General features: G+C 35.0%; 1 protein-coding gene and 1 non-coding gene across 10 annotated transcripts in view; one reads left to right on the top strand and one right to left on the bottom strand.

Moving 5' to 3' along the window:
- Positions 1-14,778, top strand: part of ATG4C (autophagy related 4C cysteine peptidase) — a 134,967-nt gene that overhangs the window by 70,429 nt on the left and 49,760 nt on the right. For 8 of the 9 annotated variants that reach the window (XR_003434296.1, XR_003434297.1, XR_003434293.1 and 5 more), the window contains exon 10: positions 4,289-4,408. The exons of the other annotated variant lie outside the window; for it this stretch is intronic. Coding sequence is in view for 2 of the 8 variants with exons in the window: in XM_027113957.1 (XP_026969758.1) it covers positions 4,289-4,408 (120 nt within the window). In the remaining 6 variants the exon portion in view is untranslated. The remainder of the gene's footprint in view (positions 1-4,288; positions 4,409-14,778) is intronic. 9 annotated transcript variants of the gene reach the window in all.
- Positions 9,852-9,958, bottom strand: LOC113624619 (U6 spliceosomal RNA). Its single transcript, XR_003434408.1, has one exon. It is a non-coding gene; the product is annotated as a U6 spliceosomal RNA (small nuclear RNA).

The raw sequence follows: 14,778 nt of genomic DNA on the forward strand, positions 1-14,778 counted from the left end.
AATAAGTATTTAGGGGGTAGATTATGAAAATGGATAAACCACAAGATTAAAAACTGGTTTTAAAAGATACATTATAAAACAGCCTAGCATTTTTTGTAGACTGTTACCTCAACTAAAGTACAAGCGTCTTGAGGCCAGAATCAGCTTTGCTTTCTACTTCCTTCCTTCATAATATTTTGCATGTAAGCTTTAATAAATATTTCTAGTTGGCTGATTGATACTGTGGGAGGAGGCACATAGAATTGTGCTACGTGAACCACACTGTAATTCTTTTGCTGCTGCGTTGTGGTCTTGTGGCACTGATTCCTATGTCTAAGTTACATTTCCAGTGTGTCTGTGTCAAACTGACTCCTTAAAAAAGTAAATACTTGAGATTCAGATGGAAACTAGTTCACAGTATTCTAGGATTATCTAAAATTGGCAAATTAAAAGATTATTAGTGTTGGTTATTTTGACCAGTAGGAAGAGACTATTCTTCTGATATTTTGAGAGACTCTACAAAGATGCCAGGTCAGTGAATATCCTGGTTATGTCTACACAGTCAATATTAGGAAGGTCGCAGCTCATTATTGGGAGACTGTTGCAACACTTCAGCACTTCAGTAAAAGCTTGAAGTGGGGTGAAAGTGAGAATGGAAAAGAAGAATTGATTTTAAGAGACTTTGTAAAGTAAAATTTGGTGAAATTAGGTAACTTCTTGAATGCACAGAAGCATTTATTTCTTATATATTGGGACACCAAGAAAGTGGGTTTAAGATGAGCTTTAGCAGAGAGGGTCTGTTGAACTGTGGGTTCACATTGTTAGTGGTTAGGACAGGGCAGAGTTTCAGTTGTTGGGATGAGAGGACTAGTGGATGTACATTTTCTTATACATATTTATGAAGTGTGTGTGTGTATACATGCATGTATGTGTGTATATATATTTAATAAGTTAAGATTTCTTAAACCAGAGACTCTTGCTTCATGCTATTTATGATATACTTTCAGAATGACTGATTCTATCTCTTTACAAATACTGAATCTATTCTATTATTAAGGTAATATTGTATTACCTTAATATTAATATTCTATTAATAAGGTAAGAAAAACCTTATTATAGATATGTTAGTCTCTTCTGATTCCTGGGCCCCCAATTCCAAGTTTCAGGTTTTAGGAGGTTTATACAGTGGTGACTATTTTAACATATCCTAGTAAGTTCAGAGAATAGTGGCATTAAAGCTATTAGAATGATGTGATGTGATTATGTAAATAGATGAGTGAATTCATCGGTGAAAGATGTACGCTTTATGAATTACACATGTGAACTGCAGTTTGTAGGAGGTGCTTTTTAGTAAGGATGTATTCTCTAATTAGTTATCTTAGGAAGCTTTATCTGAATCACCAGAATAACACAGCTACACCTAAAAGTATTTGTTTCAGTATTATTTGTATGTTTAGGTAATAGAATCCACTATTCCATATAATAAGCCTAGAACAGGCCTAGCATTTAGTAGATGCCTAATATCTAACTGTTTGTTTAGGCAGTGAATAAACAGTGTGTTGAAAAATGAAATAAATGAGAATTGACTCACTCTGGCCAGTTTTTTCAGAAACATATTTTATTGTCACAGAAGTGTATCTAGTGATACTTGCTAAAATGTGTTTGTGAAGTAGAAGCTGCTACTCTTAGCAGTCATCAGAATTATAAAAATTAAAAAAGAAATCTAAGTGCATAGCTCAGATAATTATCACAAAGTGAACATAACTATGTAATGCCACTTGGGAAAATATTTTAAAGTCTAACTTGTTTTACAGTAAACAGAAATGATTCTGAATTATAAATTAATGTTGGTTTGTTTCAGAATCTTCTTGGGTGAACAAAAGATTATAATTTAAATGGTATAAAATGCCTCTCTGTAATATGAGTCCTAGTACTCATGTAGGAATACCCAATAACAATTTCACTTTTCAGTCATCAGAGATTTATATCTGTGTTTTGGTGAATAATTTCAAAGTTCTTTGTAGGTATCAAAACAACTATGATTAACTAGTGTTTGTCATTATTATCTCTGATGATTGAGGCAATACAGTGAAATAGTACTAAGCCTATTCCGGTTTAGTCTGTGGTTCTTACATGAAAACTTGAATCAATGCTTTAATATAATTTAGGGCACCCATGTAGACAGGTTAAAAAAATACTTTGTTGGACCGTACAAACTTTTGGCTCTTCTTTCTTATCCCCAAGTAGCAAAAACTAAATAAACATTCCTTATTATTGGCTTTGGAAGGAGTTGGGCAAATGACTATTGTTAGATACCTTGTATGTAGAATAATTTTATTGTAACTATGACCTGGAACTGTCTGAGCCTTAAACAGTAATACTCCTGTATACTGTTAACTAACAAGTTTACCTAGCTCTTCTATGCCTTTCCAGATCTGTTTTTAATATCTCTTTATAAATAAAACAGGTAAAACAATGTTAGAAAAAGTCCAACTAAGACAATACTTGTGTTGATTAGAACACTGGACGTTCCAGTTTAGCTAGGTTGGATCCCACTGTAAAGTAAGTGTTAGCTAAGCATTTCATAGAAGTCATAGTTTTGAAAACACATTTGTTTGGTCTATGCTTACTAGCATGATGTTGGATTTGAATCTAGTATGTGACTGAACTATCTGTAAGGGGAAAAAAAGCAGCTTGGAATGTATTCGTTTTGCATATCCTCTGATGATAATATGGGATATTAATTGGATAACTAGGATGTATGTAAAGGGAGAGAAAAGAGTGATTTTGACTGATTCACCATGAACATAAATATGAAAGCCTATATTTTTCTGTGTTTTAATAGATAGTTTCAAGTTGAAATCCCTTAGTTTCAGGCATTAAATGTAGGGAAATTTTAAGTTTATGGGTTCATATCCAGCCTAGATTATTTCTTGAGCTTCTTCTTTAATTCAAAAATATAAAATATGCAATGAAGAATTTCCCATACCTGTCTCCCATCTGCCCAGTTTCTTCCTCTCCTTAAACTTGTTAATTTTTGATATCTTTATGCAAATATAAGCAAATATGAATATATATATATATTTTTTATGGCCCTCCTTTTTTTTTTTTTTTTTTTTTGCGGTACGCGGGCCTCTCACTGTTGTGGCCTCTCCCGTTGCGGAGCACAGGCTCCGGACGCGCAGGCTCAGCGGCCATGGCTCACGGGCCCAGCCGCGCCGCGGCATGTGGGATCTTCCCGGACCGGGGCACGAACCCACATCCCCTGCATCGGCAGGCGGACTCGCAACCACTGTGCCACCAGGGAAGCCCTGGCCCTCCTTTTCAACATAAACTTTTTTTTATACATACAAAAAAAGATTTGGTAGCATCAATAATTTTTAAGGACAAGTGTCTGAAGCGTTCACGCAGTTTAAAAAAAAAATCTTTTGAACAAAGTACCAGAGTGTAGTGGTGAAGGAAAAAAAAACATTGGAATGATTAGCTTTATATTCTGCCCTTTTCCTCCTTTTGCATTCTCTAGAGATACCAGACTCTACTAGTAGCCACAGCCTATTGACAAGAGTAGAGAGTCTAGAGCAGTCTCCTTAGCTCATTTATATCTTTAGCACTGTGACCACTTGAGAAAAGTGAACTAAGGGACAGGAGGACTGGTAAGGAGAAGGGCAAGGACCATAACAGAACAGTTTTCACCTGTATCCTGTGTGGGACTGAACAAGAACTTGAGGTGAAGCTCAGTAGAAGAGTGGGTTGGGAGAATGTGTAATTATGTGCTAATTGTGTCAATTGCTAAAACTCTCATGTTGATCTCTTTTTTATCATTATGGAACATTTTCATGAACCCGCGTATTTGTTTACAAAGTCTTCGTATTCTTATTCAAAGGTTTATAAACATTTAAAAAATCTCTAACCAAACAGACTTAATTACACTTTCTTAGAAATAGCTAACTTGATTCTAAACCTTGTACTAGCTTATTCATGTCTTTTTCAGAGACACATTTTTCTTCCCTTCTGCAAGTGTTAGAAATGCACACCACTTTGACACACTTGCTTTCCTTTGCAGAATGGCACTAATGTTGCATAAGGTGGAGATCTGGTGAATTGAATATACACAATGTTGGCGCTTACGTTTTACAGCTTTGGAGATTGGGAGGGATCATCTTCAGAGCAGAGACTAAAACACCATTTGAAAGCATGTTTGTAGTTTGGAGGAAAGCTAGATAGCAAATTTTAAATTAAGTAATATTTTTGTATACTTAAGTCCATCAAATAAAACTAAATTAATCCTAAAGAACTTTTAAAATTACAGACATTCCACTGCCCTTCTCCCAAAAAGATGTCATTTCGAAAAATGGATCCTAGCTGTACAATAGGATTTTACTGTCGAAATGTTCAGGACTTCAAACGAGCTTCTGAAGAAATCACTAAGGTACTTTTATTTTAAATATTATAATAATATTTGTAAATGACCTAATTTTTATTAGAGGTAGCCTATCAGAAGATAAAAATATATAGATTATGATTCGTTTATAAAATTTCCCCTTGAATGTTAATATTATTAAGAATATTTTGAACCAGAAAATACAACTATTTGGGGATTCCTAGCTTTTGAGGATGATGAAATCACTTAGTGACCAATTGAAAGTATTGATTGCTCCACTAGGTGGCACTGTTGAAATAAAAATCTCTGCAAACTAGCTATGTGCAAGCAATTAGGTTATATTTTATTTGAAGAGGATTTTAAAAGGGCAATACCTTAGGGGGTAGAAAAAAATTAATGAAGTATTTGATCAAGCCAAATTGTGCATTATTTCTTGTTAGTCCAAGTGTTTTGATTTTTGTAAAGAGAAATGGTGTTTTTGGATTTCTCAGACTGTTATATCAAATGAGCTGTATTGTTACCTTCCAATAAACTTGTTTAATCTGATCTATTCTACTCATAGGATCTTGGAAATGGGTTTATTTAACTCCTCTTATTACCTTTAAACTTCTGCATTTTTCTGGCCCTTGAGTACTGCTAAAACATTTATAGGGCCATAAACTCTGTCTATATTTAGTACTTTAGAAAGTAAAAAAATTACTTATTTAGGAAGTAAGACTAATTGGATGGCTCTCTTTATTAGTATCAGTATTATAGGTTATCATTTTTTATGGTAAGTAAAACTAAAACTAGAATCATTTTTGGGAATTCTTAACTTGAGCTCAGTTGTAATATGTATTCCTTATTACTGCTTTACTTCCAATTAATTTTATTCAGGAAAATAGACATAGTGGGTTGAAATTTTAGTTTTATAATGTAAAAATAGAATGAAAAAAATTAAAAATTTCATTTAAGTTAGGTTTAGTTTACTTGACCTGCCATGTAAAAGAGGAAATTTAACAGGAACATGACAGAAAAATGAATGAGGAGAGGAGAAAATGAGATATGTGAGAACCTTTTCTTATTCCTCATTTCTCACAGTTGTCACCTTTTCATTCTTCTTTTCAACCTGAAAGGCCAAGTGAACATAAGAAAATATGTTTTCTCCATTTTCCCCTCTTTTATTACTTGAAATTAGTATATACATTTGTATATTTTAGTTTGACAATTCTCTGGCTTTATGAAGTATCATGTACGTGCTAAAATATACAAATACAGATATGTGGTAATATAGATTGATGCTGATGAACATTTTCCATTAAAAAGTCCCATTTATGTTTCCATTAGTTTATTTTTTATCTAGGTTGAAATAAGTATATTTAGAACAGTGATGTAGTCTACCTCTGGAATAGAAAAAAGCCCAAATTACTGTTACCAAATTGAGAAAAACAATATTCATAAATGAGCTGCATGTTGATATTTTCTGATTAAAAACAGATAGTTCTGTGGTTTTATACTAATAGTTTTTACACTGGTAAACTACTTAGAAGTTATTGCTCTTGATGCATCTAAGTGATATGCAGTATTAAAGCAATGAGAAGCCATGTTGAAATATAATATGGAAGTACTGAGAATTTTGCCAGAGTCAATTAACTTTGCTTTAATTATACTGTTGTTCTTAAGTTAATAGCTTTTTGGTAGCAGTATCAAAACCTCACTTTGTCAGTTAATAACTTGATCATTTACTTTTGCTTGGAAGATTGTAAGTTAAGCAATTTTCCTTCTTAAAAACTGAATTAAGCATTTTTAGTTAAACTGTTATTTTTTTCTTTGAAAATTAAAACATCTTAAATTATTTGTTTCTATATAGGATATATTTTCAGTTTTCTCATTTTGAAATTGAGGCCAGATAGTCTAGATTCCCATGTTTTATTTGTAATGCTATGTGAATGAATATTCTAATGCTTATGCCACATGAGTTTTAAAATGTTAATAAAAATTGTTAAATTAATTCAGTGTTTAGCAGAGCTCAGTCCAGCAAGTATCTGAATAACTGTCATGTTGAAAACACAAAATGACCAAGGCTTTGCCCTCAAGTAGCATTTATAGTTCAGGAGGCGGAATAAGACAAGTAGACATGTATTACATTGAATATGATAAGCATTCATACGGAAATAGAAATAAATTGATAGGGTAAGGAGGAGTGTTAAAATGAGAGAGATGTCGCATCCAAGTCAAAGTTCTTTATTGTGATGGTGATATTTAATATGAGCCCTAAAGTGTAGGCTTAATTTCTGTTGGCTAAGGGAGAAGGGGGAGGGTACGTCAAGCAGAGGAGATAACAAGAGGAAAAGTATTGGAAAAGAAAAATGTAGAGCTTCTCTAGAGAATGGCAAATAGTCCAATTTGTTAGGTGCCATGGATACATATAGGGCACGATTTTTTGTCTTCTGATTGCATGAATCAGAATCCCTAGAGGTATGGCCTGGGAGCCTCCATTTCTAACAAACTTCACAAGTAATCTTGTACACCAAATTTGAGAACCACTAGTATAAGTGCAACCTAAAGTGTGATACTTGATGTTTTAAGTGACCCTGGGACAAATATTCTGATACTTATATATGTATATTCATATTAGAAAAGAATAGCTGGCTTATTAAACATGTGGTTTCCTACTTATCATTGACCTGTACAAGGCTACTGGGGTTAAAATTATGCAAAGAAAAGTATTCATTAATTGTAAGAGATGGCATATATAGTGAAAATAAGGAAGGAGGTATATAAATGTCCAAGGCTTGGGAAACACTGCCATAGGAAATAGTGAAGGATGAGGCTAGAAAAGGAGGTTGGAGTAATACTGTGGGGAGTATTGAATGCCAGACTGAAGAAGTTTGTACTTCGCAATATGTTCATTTTATTAAATTAGCTTTTAAAAATTTCAAGCAATACAGAAATATAGAGGATAGAATAATAAATAGCCATGTGCTACCTCTAAGCTTAAGGGAGAAAAATAATACCCCACGTATATAATCGAAGTGTATTACCCTTCCCCAATCTTACTCCCTTATTTCCTTCCCAGTGGTAGCCACTATCCTAAATTAGTGTAAATTAGTATACTTGATGTATCTGTAAACAACATACACTGTTTTTTTTGGTATGTTCTTAAACTTGTCATTAATTATATATTCATATAAAAATGTTATGTATCCTTTTGCAATTTGCTTTTTCATTTGATAGTGACTTGGAGATTATATCTATTCATGTTGGTCTACCTTATTCATTTAAACTGCTAAATAGTAGTACATTTTACAGTATACTACATTTTTGTTTTCATCTTTATTGGAGTATAATTGCTTTACAATGGTGTGTTAGTTTCTGCTTTACAACAAAGTGAATCAGTCATGCATATACATATGTTCCCATATCTCCTCCCTCTTGAGTCTCCCTCCCTCCCACCCTCCCTATCCCACCCCTCCAGGCGGTCACAAAGCACCGAGCTGATCTCCCTGTGCTATGCAGTTGCTTCCCACTAGTTATCTTCCTTACGTTTGGTAGTGTATATATGTCCATGCTTCTCTCTCGCTTTGTCACAGCTTACCCTTCCTCCTCCCCATATCCTCAAGTCCATTCTCTAGTAGGTCTGTGTCTTTATTCCTGTCTTATCCCTAGGTTCTTCATGACATTTTTTTCTTAAATTCCATATATATGTGTTAGCATATGGTATTTATCTTTCTCTTTCAGACTTCACTCTGTAAGACAGACTCTAGATCTATCCACCTCATTACAAATAGCTCAATTTCGTTTCTTTTTATGGCTGAGTAATATTCCATTGTGTATATGTGCCACATCTTCTTTATCCATTCATCCGATGATGGACACTTAGGTTGCTTCCATCTCCGGGCTATTGTAAATAGAGCTGCAATGAACATTTTGGTACATGACTCTTTTTGAATTTTGGTTTTCTCAGGGTATATGCCCAGTAGTGGGATTGCTGGGTCATATGGTAGTTCTATTTGTATTTTTTTAAGGAACCTCCATACTGCTCTCCATAGTGGCTGTATCAATTTACATTGCCACCAACAGTGCCAGAGGGTTCCTTTTTCTCCACACCCTCTCCAGCATTTATTGTTTCTAGATTTTTTGATGATGGCCATTCTGACTGGTGTGAGATGATATCTCATTGTAGTTTTGATTTGCATTTCTCTAATGATTAGTGATGTTGAGCATTCTTTCATGTGTTTGTTGGCAGTCTGTATATCTTCTTTGGAGAAATGTCTATTTAGGTCTTCTGACCATTTTTGGATTGGGTTGTTTGTTTTTTTTATTATTGAGCTGCATGAGCTGCTTGTAAATTTTGGAGATCAATCCTTTGTCGGTTGCTTCATTTGCAAATATTTTCTCGCATTCTGAGGGTTGTCTTTTGGTCTTGTTTATGGTTTCCTTTGCTGTGCAAAAGCTTTTAAGTTTCATTAGGTCCCATTTGTTTATTTTTGTTTTTATTTCCATTTCTCTAGGAGGTGGGTCAAAAAGGACCTTGCTGTGATTTATGTCATAGAGTGTTCTGCCTATGTTTTCCTCTAAGAGTTTGATAGTGTCTGGCCTTACATTTAGGTCTTTAATCCATTTTGAGCTTATTTTTGTGTATGGTGTTAGGGAGTGATCTAATCTCATACTTTTACATGTAGCTGTCCAGTTTTCCCAGCACCACTTATTGAAGAGGCTGTCCTTTCTCCACTGTACACTCCTGCCTCCTTTATCAAAGATAAGGTGACCATATGTGCGTGGGTTTATCTCTGGACTTTCTATCCTGTTCCATTGATCTATCTTTCTGTTTTTGTGCCAGTACCATGCTGTCTTGATTACTGTAGCTTTATAGTATAGTCTGAAGTCAGGGAGCCTGATTCCTCCAGCTCCGTTTTTCGTTCTCAAGATTGCTTTGGCTATTCGGGGTCTTTTGTGTTTTCATACAAATTGTGAAATTTTTTGTTCTAGTTCTGTGAAAAATGCCAGTGATAGTTTGATAAGGATTGCATTGAATCTGTAGATTGCTTTGGGTAGTAGAGTCATTTTCACAATGTTGATTCTTCCAATCCAAGAACATGGTATATCTCTCCATCTATTTGTATCATCTTTAGTTTCTTTCATCAGTGTCTTATAGCTTTCTGCATACAGGTCTTTTGTCTCCTTAGGTAGGTTTATTCCTAGATATTTTATTCTTTTTGTTGCAGTGGTAAATGGGAGTGTTTTCTTGATTTTACTTTCAGATTTTTTATCATTAGTGTATAGGAATGCCAGAGATTTCTGTGCATTAATTTTGTATCCTGCTACTTTACCAAATTCATTGATTAGCTCTAGCAGTTTTCTGGTAGCATCTTTAGGATTCTCTATTTATAGTATCATGTCATCTGCAAACAGTGACAGCTTTACTTCTTCTTTTCCAATTTGGATTCCTTTTATTTCCTTTTCTTCTCTGATTGCTGTGGCTGAAACTTCCAGAACTATGTTGAATAGGAAAAATATGGAACGCTTCACAAATTTGCCTGTCATCCTTGAGCAGGGACCGTGCTAATCTTCTCTGTATCGTTCCAATTTTAGTATATGTGCTGCTGAAGCGAGCACTACAGTATACTACGTTTTAAAACATGTATTTATTTATTTATTGAATTTTTTGAAGTATAGTTGATTTACAATGTTACCTTAATGTCTGCTGTACAGTTGTACATATATATGTATATATATTCTTTTATACATGTATATTCTCAGTTGTACATATATATACTTTTTTGTATTCTTTTCCATTATGGTTTATCACAGGATATTGAATATAGTTCCCTGTGCTGTACAGTAGGACCTTGTTGTTTATTTATTTATTGAGGTACAGATGTTGAACATCTTTTCATATACCTGTTGGCCAATCGGCATGTCTTCTTTAAAGAAACAACTATTTAGGTTTTCTCCCCATTTTTTGATTGGGTTGTTTGTTTTGATATTGAGTAGTATGAGCTGTTTGTATATTTTAGATATTAACCCCTTGTCAGGTGCATCGTTTGCAAATATTTTCTCCCATTCTGTAGGTTGTCTTTTAATTTTGTTGATGGTTTCCTTTACTGTGCAAAAGCTTATAAGTTTGTTTAGGTCCCATTTGTTTACTTTTGCTCTTATTTCTTTTGTCTTGGGAGACTGATCTAAGAAAATATTGCTATGATTTATGTCGAAGAATGTTTTGTCTATGTTCTCTTCTAGGAGTTTTATGGTGTCATGTCCTGTATTTAGGTCTTTAAGACATTTTGATTTTGTTTTGTATATGGTTTGAGGGAGTGTTCTAATTTCACTGATTTATGTGAGGCTGTCCAGCTTTCCCAGCACCACTTGCTGAAGAGATTGTCTTTTCTCCATTGTATATTCTTGCTTCCTTTGTTATAGATTAATTGACAGTAGGTGTGTGGGTTTACTTCTGGGCTCTCTATTCTGTTCCATCGAGCTACGTGTCTGTTTGTGTGCCAGTACCATGCTGTTTTGTTTACTGTAGCTTTGTAGTATTGTCTGAAGTCTGGGAGGGTTTTGCCTCCAGCTTTGTTCTTTTCCCTCAGGAATGCTTTGGCAACTCTGGGTCTTTTGTGGTTCCATATAAATTTTAGTATTATTTGTTCTAGTTCTGTGAAAAATGTCTTGGATAATTTGATAGGGATTGCATTAAATCTGTAGATTGCTTTGAGTAGTACAGCCTTTTAACAATATTAATTCTGTCAATCCAAGAGCATGAGATATCTTTCCATTTCTTTAAATCATCTTCAGTTTCCTTTATCAGAGTTTTATAGTTTTCAGTGTATAGGTCTTTCACCTAGGATGCTGCCATTTTAGATTAGCACTACAATTCATTTCCTTCTAATCTTTTTTCTTTCTTTTTTTAATAATTGTGTTTTTTCTTTTTTATATTGAATTATAATTGACATAAAATATTAGACTAGTTTCAGTTGTATAACATGGTGATTCAGTATTTTTACACATTATGAAGAGATCACCATGATAAGTCCAGTTACCATCTGTCACCATACAGAGTAATTACAGTATTATAGACTATATTCCCCATGGTGTAGAATACGTCCCTGTGACTTTTTTATTTTATTATATTTATTTATTTAAACATCTTTATTGGAGTATAATTGCTTTACAATGGTGTGTTAGTTTCTGCTTTATAACAAAGTGAATCAGTTATACATATACATATATCCCCATATCTCTTCCCTCTTGCATCTCCCTCCCTCCCACCCTCCCTATCCCACCCCTCTAGGTGCTCACAAAGCACTGAGCTCATCTCCCTGTGCTATGCAGCTGCTTCCTGCTATAAAATAGCTATAAAATAGCTATCTATTTTACATTTGGTAGTGTATATATGTCCATGCCACTGTCTCACTTTGTCCCAGCTTACCCTTGCCCCGCCTCGTATCCTCAAGTCCATTCTCTAGTAGGTCTGTGTCTTTATTCCTGTCTTGCCACTAGTTCTTCATGACCTTTTGTTTTGTTTTGTTTTTTAGGTTCCATATATATGCGTTAGCATACAGTATTTGTTTCTCTCTTTCTGACTTACTTCACTGTATATGACAGACTCTAGGTCCATCCACCTCACTACAAATAACTCAATTTTGTTTCCTTTTATGGCTGAGTAATATTCCATTGTATATATGTGCCACATCTTCTTTATCCATTCATCCGATGATGGACACTTAGGTTGCTTCCATGTCCTGGCTATTGTAAATAGAGCTGCAAGGAACATTGTGGTGCATGACTCTTTTTGAATTATGGTTTTCTCAGGGTATGTGCCCAGTAGTGGGATTGCTGGGTCATATGGTAGTTCTATTTGTAGTTTTTTAAGGAACCTCCATACTGCTCTCCATAGTGGCTGTATCAATTTACATTGCCACCAACAGTGCCAGAGGGTTCCTTTTTCTCCACACCCTCTCCAGCATTTATTGTTTGTAGATTTTTTGATGATGGCCATTCTGACCTGTGTGAGATGATATCTCATTGTAGTTTTGATTTGCATTTCTCTAATGATTAATGATGTTGAGCATTCTTTCATGTGTTTGTTGGCAATCTGTATATTTTCTTTGGAGAAATGTCTATTTAGGTCTTCTGCCCATTTTTGGATTGGGTTGTTTGTTTTTTTGATATTGAGCTGCATGAGCTGCTTGTAAATTTTGAAGATTAATCCTTTGTCAGTTGCTTTATTTGCAAATATTTTCTCGCATTCTGACGGTTGTCTTTTGGTCTTGTTTATGGTTTCCTTTACTGTGCAAAAGCTTTTAAGTTTCATTAGGTCCCATTTGTTTATTTTTGTTTTTATTTCCATTTGTCTACGAGGTGGATCAAAAAGGACCTTGCTGTGATTTATGTCATAGAGTGTTCTGCCTATGTTTTCCTCTAAGAGTTTGATAGTGTCTGGCGTTACATTTAGGTCTTTAATCCATTTTGAGTTTATTTTTGTGTATGGTGTTAGGGAGTGTTCTAATTTCATTCTTTTACATGTAGCTGTCTAGTTTTCCCAGCACTGCTTATTGAAGAGGCTGTCTCTTCTCCATTTTATATTCTTGCCTCCTTTATCAAAGATAAGGTGACCACAGGTGTGTGGGTGTATCTCTGGACTTTCTATCCTGTTCCATTGATCTATCTTTCTGTTTTTGTGCCAGTACCATACTGTCTTGATTGCTGTAGCTTTGTAGTATAGTCTGAAGTCAGGGAGCCTTATTCCTTCAGCTCCGTTTTTCTTTCTCAAGATTGCTTTGGTTATATGGGTTTTTTTGTGTTTTCATACAAATTGTGAAATTTTTTGTTCTGGTTCTGTGAAAAATGCCAGTGGTAGTTTGATGGGGATTGCATTGACTCTGTAGATTGCTTTGGGTAGTAGAGTCATTTTCACAATGTTGATTCTTCCAATCCAAGAACATGGTATATCTCTCCATCTATTTGTATCATCTTTAATTTCTTTCATCAGTGTCTTATAATTTTCTGCATACAGGTCTTTTGTCTCCTTAGGTAGGTTTATTCCTAGATATTTTATTCTTTTTGTTGCAGTGGTAAATGGGAGTGTTTTCTTAATTTCACTTTCAGATTCTTCGTCATTAGTGTATAGGAATGCCAGAGATTTCTGTGCATTAATTTTGTATCCTGCTACTTTACCAAATTCATTGATTAACTCTAGTAGTTTTCTGGTGGCATCTTTATGATTCTCTTTGTATAGTATCATGTCATCTGCAAACAATGACAGTTTTACTTCTTCTTTTCCAATTTGTATTCCTTTTATTTCTTTTGCTTCTCTGATTGCCATGGCCAGGACTTCCAAAACTATGCTGAATAATAGTGGCGAGAGTGGACATCCTTTTCTTGTTTCTGATCTTAGAGGAAATGCTTTCAGTTTTTCACCATTGAGAATGGTGTTTGCTGTGGGTTTGTAATATATGGGCTTTATGATGTTGAGGTAGGGTCCCTCTGTGCCCACTCCCTGGAGAGTTTTTAATCATAAATAGGTGTTGAATTTTGTGAAAAGCTTTTTCTGCATTTATTGAGATGATCATTTGGTTTTTATTCTTCAGTTTATTAATATTGGTGTATCACATTGATTTTTTTTTAACATTTCTATTGGAGTATAATTGCTTTACAATGTTGTGTTAGTTTCTGCTGTATAACAAAGTGGATCAGCTATATCACATTGATTGATTTGCATATATTGAAGAATCCTTGCATCCCTGGGATAAATCCCACTATCATGGAGTATGATCCTTTTAATGTGCTGTTGGATTCTGTTTGCTAGTATTTTGTTGAGGATTTTTGCATCTATATTCATCAGTGATATTGGCCTATAGTTTTCTTCTTCGGTAACATCTTTGTCTGGTTTTGGTATCAGGGTGGTGGTGGCCTCGTAGAATGAGTTTGGGAGTGTTCCTCCCTCTGCTATATTTTGGAAGAGTTTGAGAAACACAGGTGTTAGCGCTCCTCTAAATGTTTGATAGAATTTGCCTGTGAAGCCATCTGGTCCTGGGCTTTTGTTTGTTTGAACATTTTTTTTTTTTTTTTTTTTTTTTGCGGTACATGGGCCTCTCACTGTTGTGGCCACTCCCTTTGTGGAGCACAGGCTCCAGACACGCAGGCTCAGCGGCCATGGCTCATGGGCCCAGCCGCTCTGTGGCATGTGGGATCTTCCCGGACCGGGGCACGAACCCGTGTCCCCTGCACCAGCAGGCGGACTCTCAACCACTGTGCCACCAGGGAAGCCCTGTTGGAACATTTTTAATCACAGTTTCACTTTCAGTGCTTGTGATTGGTCTGTTTATATTTTCTATTTCTTCCTCGTTCAGTCTGGTAAGGTTGTGCTTTTCTAAAAATTTGTCCATTTCTTCCAGGTTGTCCATTTTATTGGCATAGAGTTGCTTGTAGTAGTCTCT

Source organism: Aethalodelphis obliquidens, unplaced genomic scaffold (assembly GCF_003676395.1).
Source record: "Aethalodelphis obliquidens isolate GAN/ISIS:26980383/991018 unplaced genomic scaffold, ASM367639v1 scaffold13, whole genome shotgun sequence".
Lineage (NCBI taxonomy): Eukaryota > Metazoa > Chordata > Mammalia > Artiodactyla > Delphinidae > Aethalodelphis > Aethalodelphis obliquidens.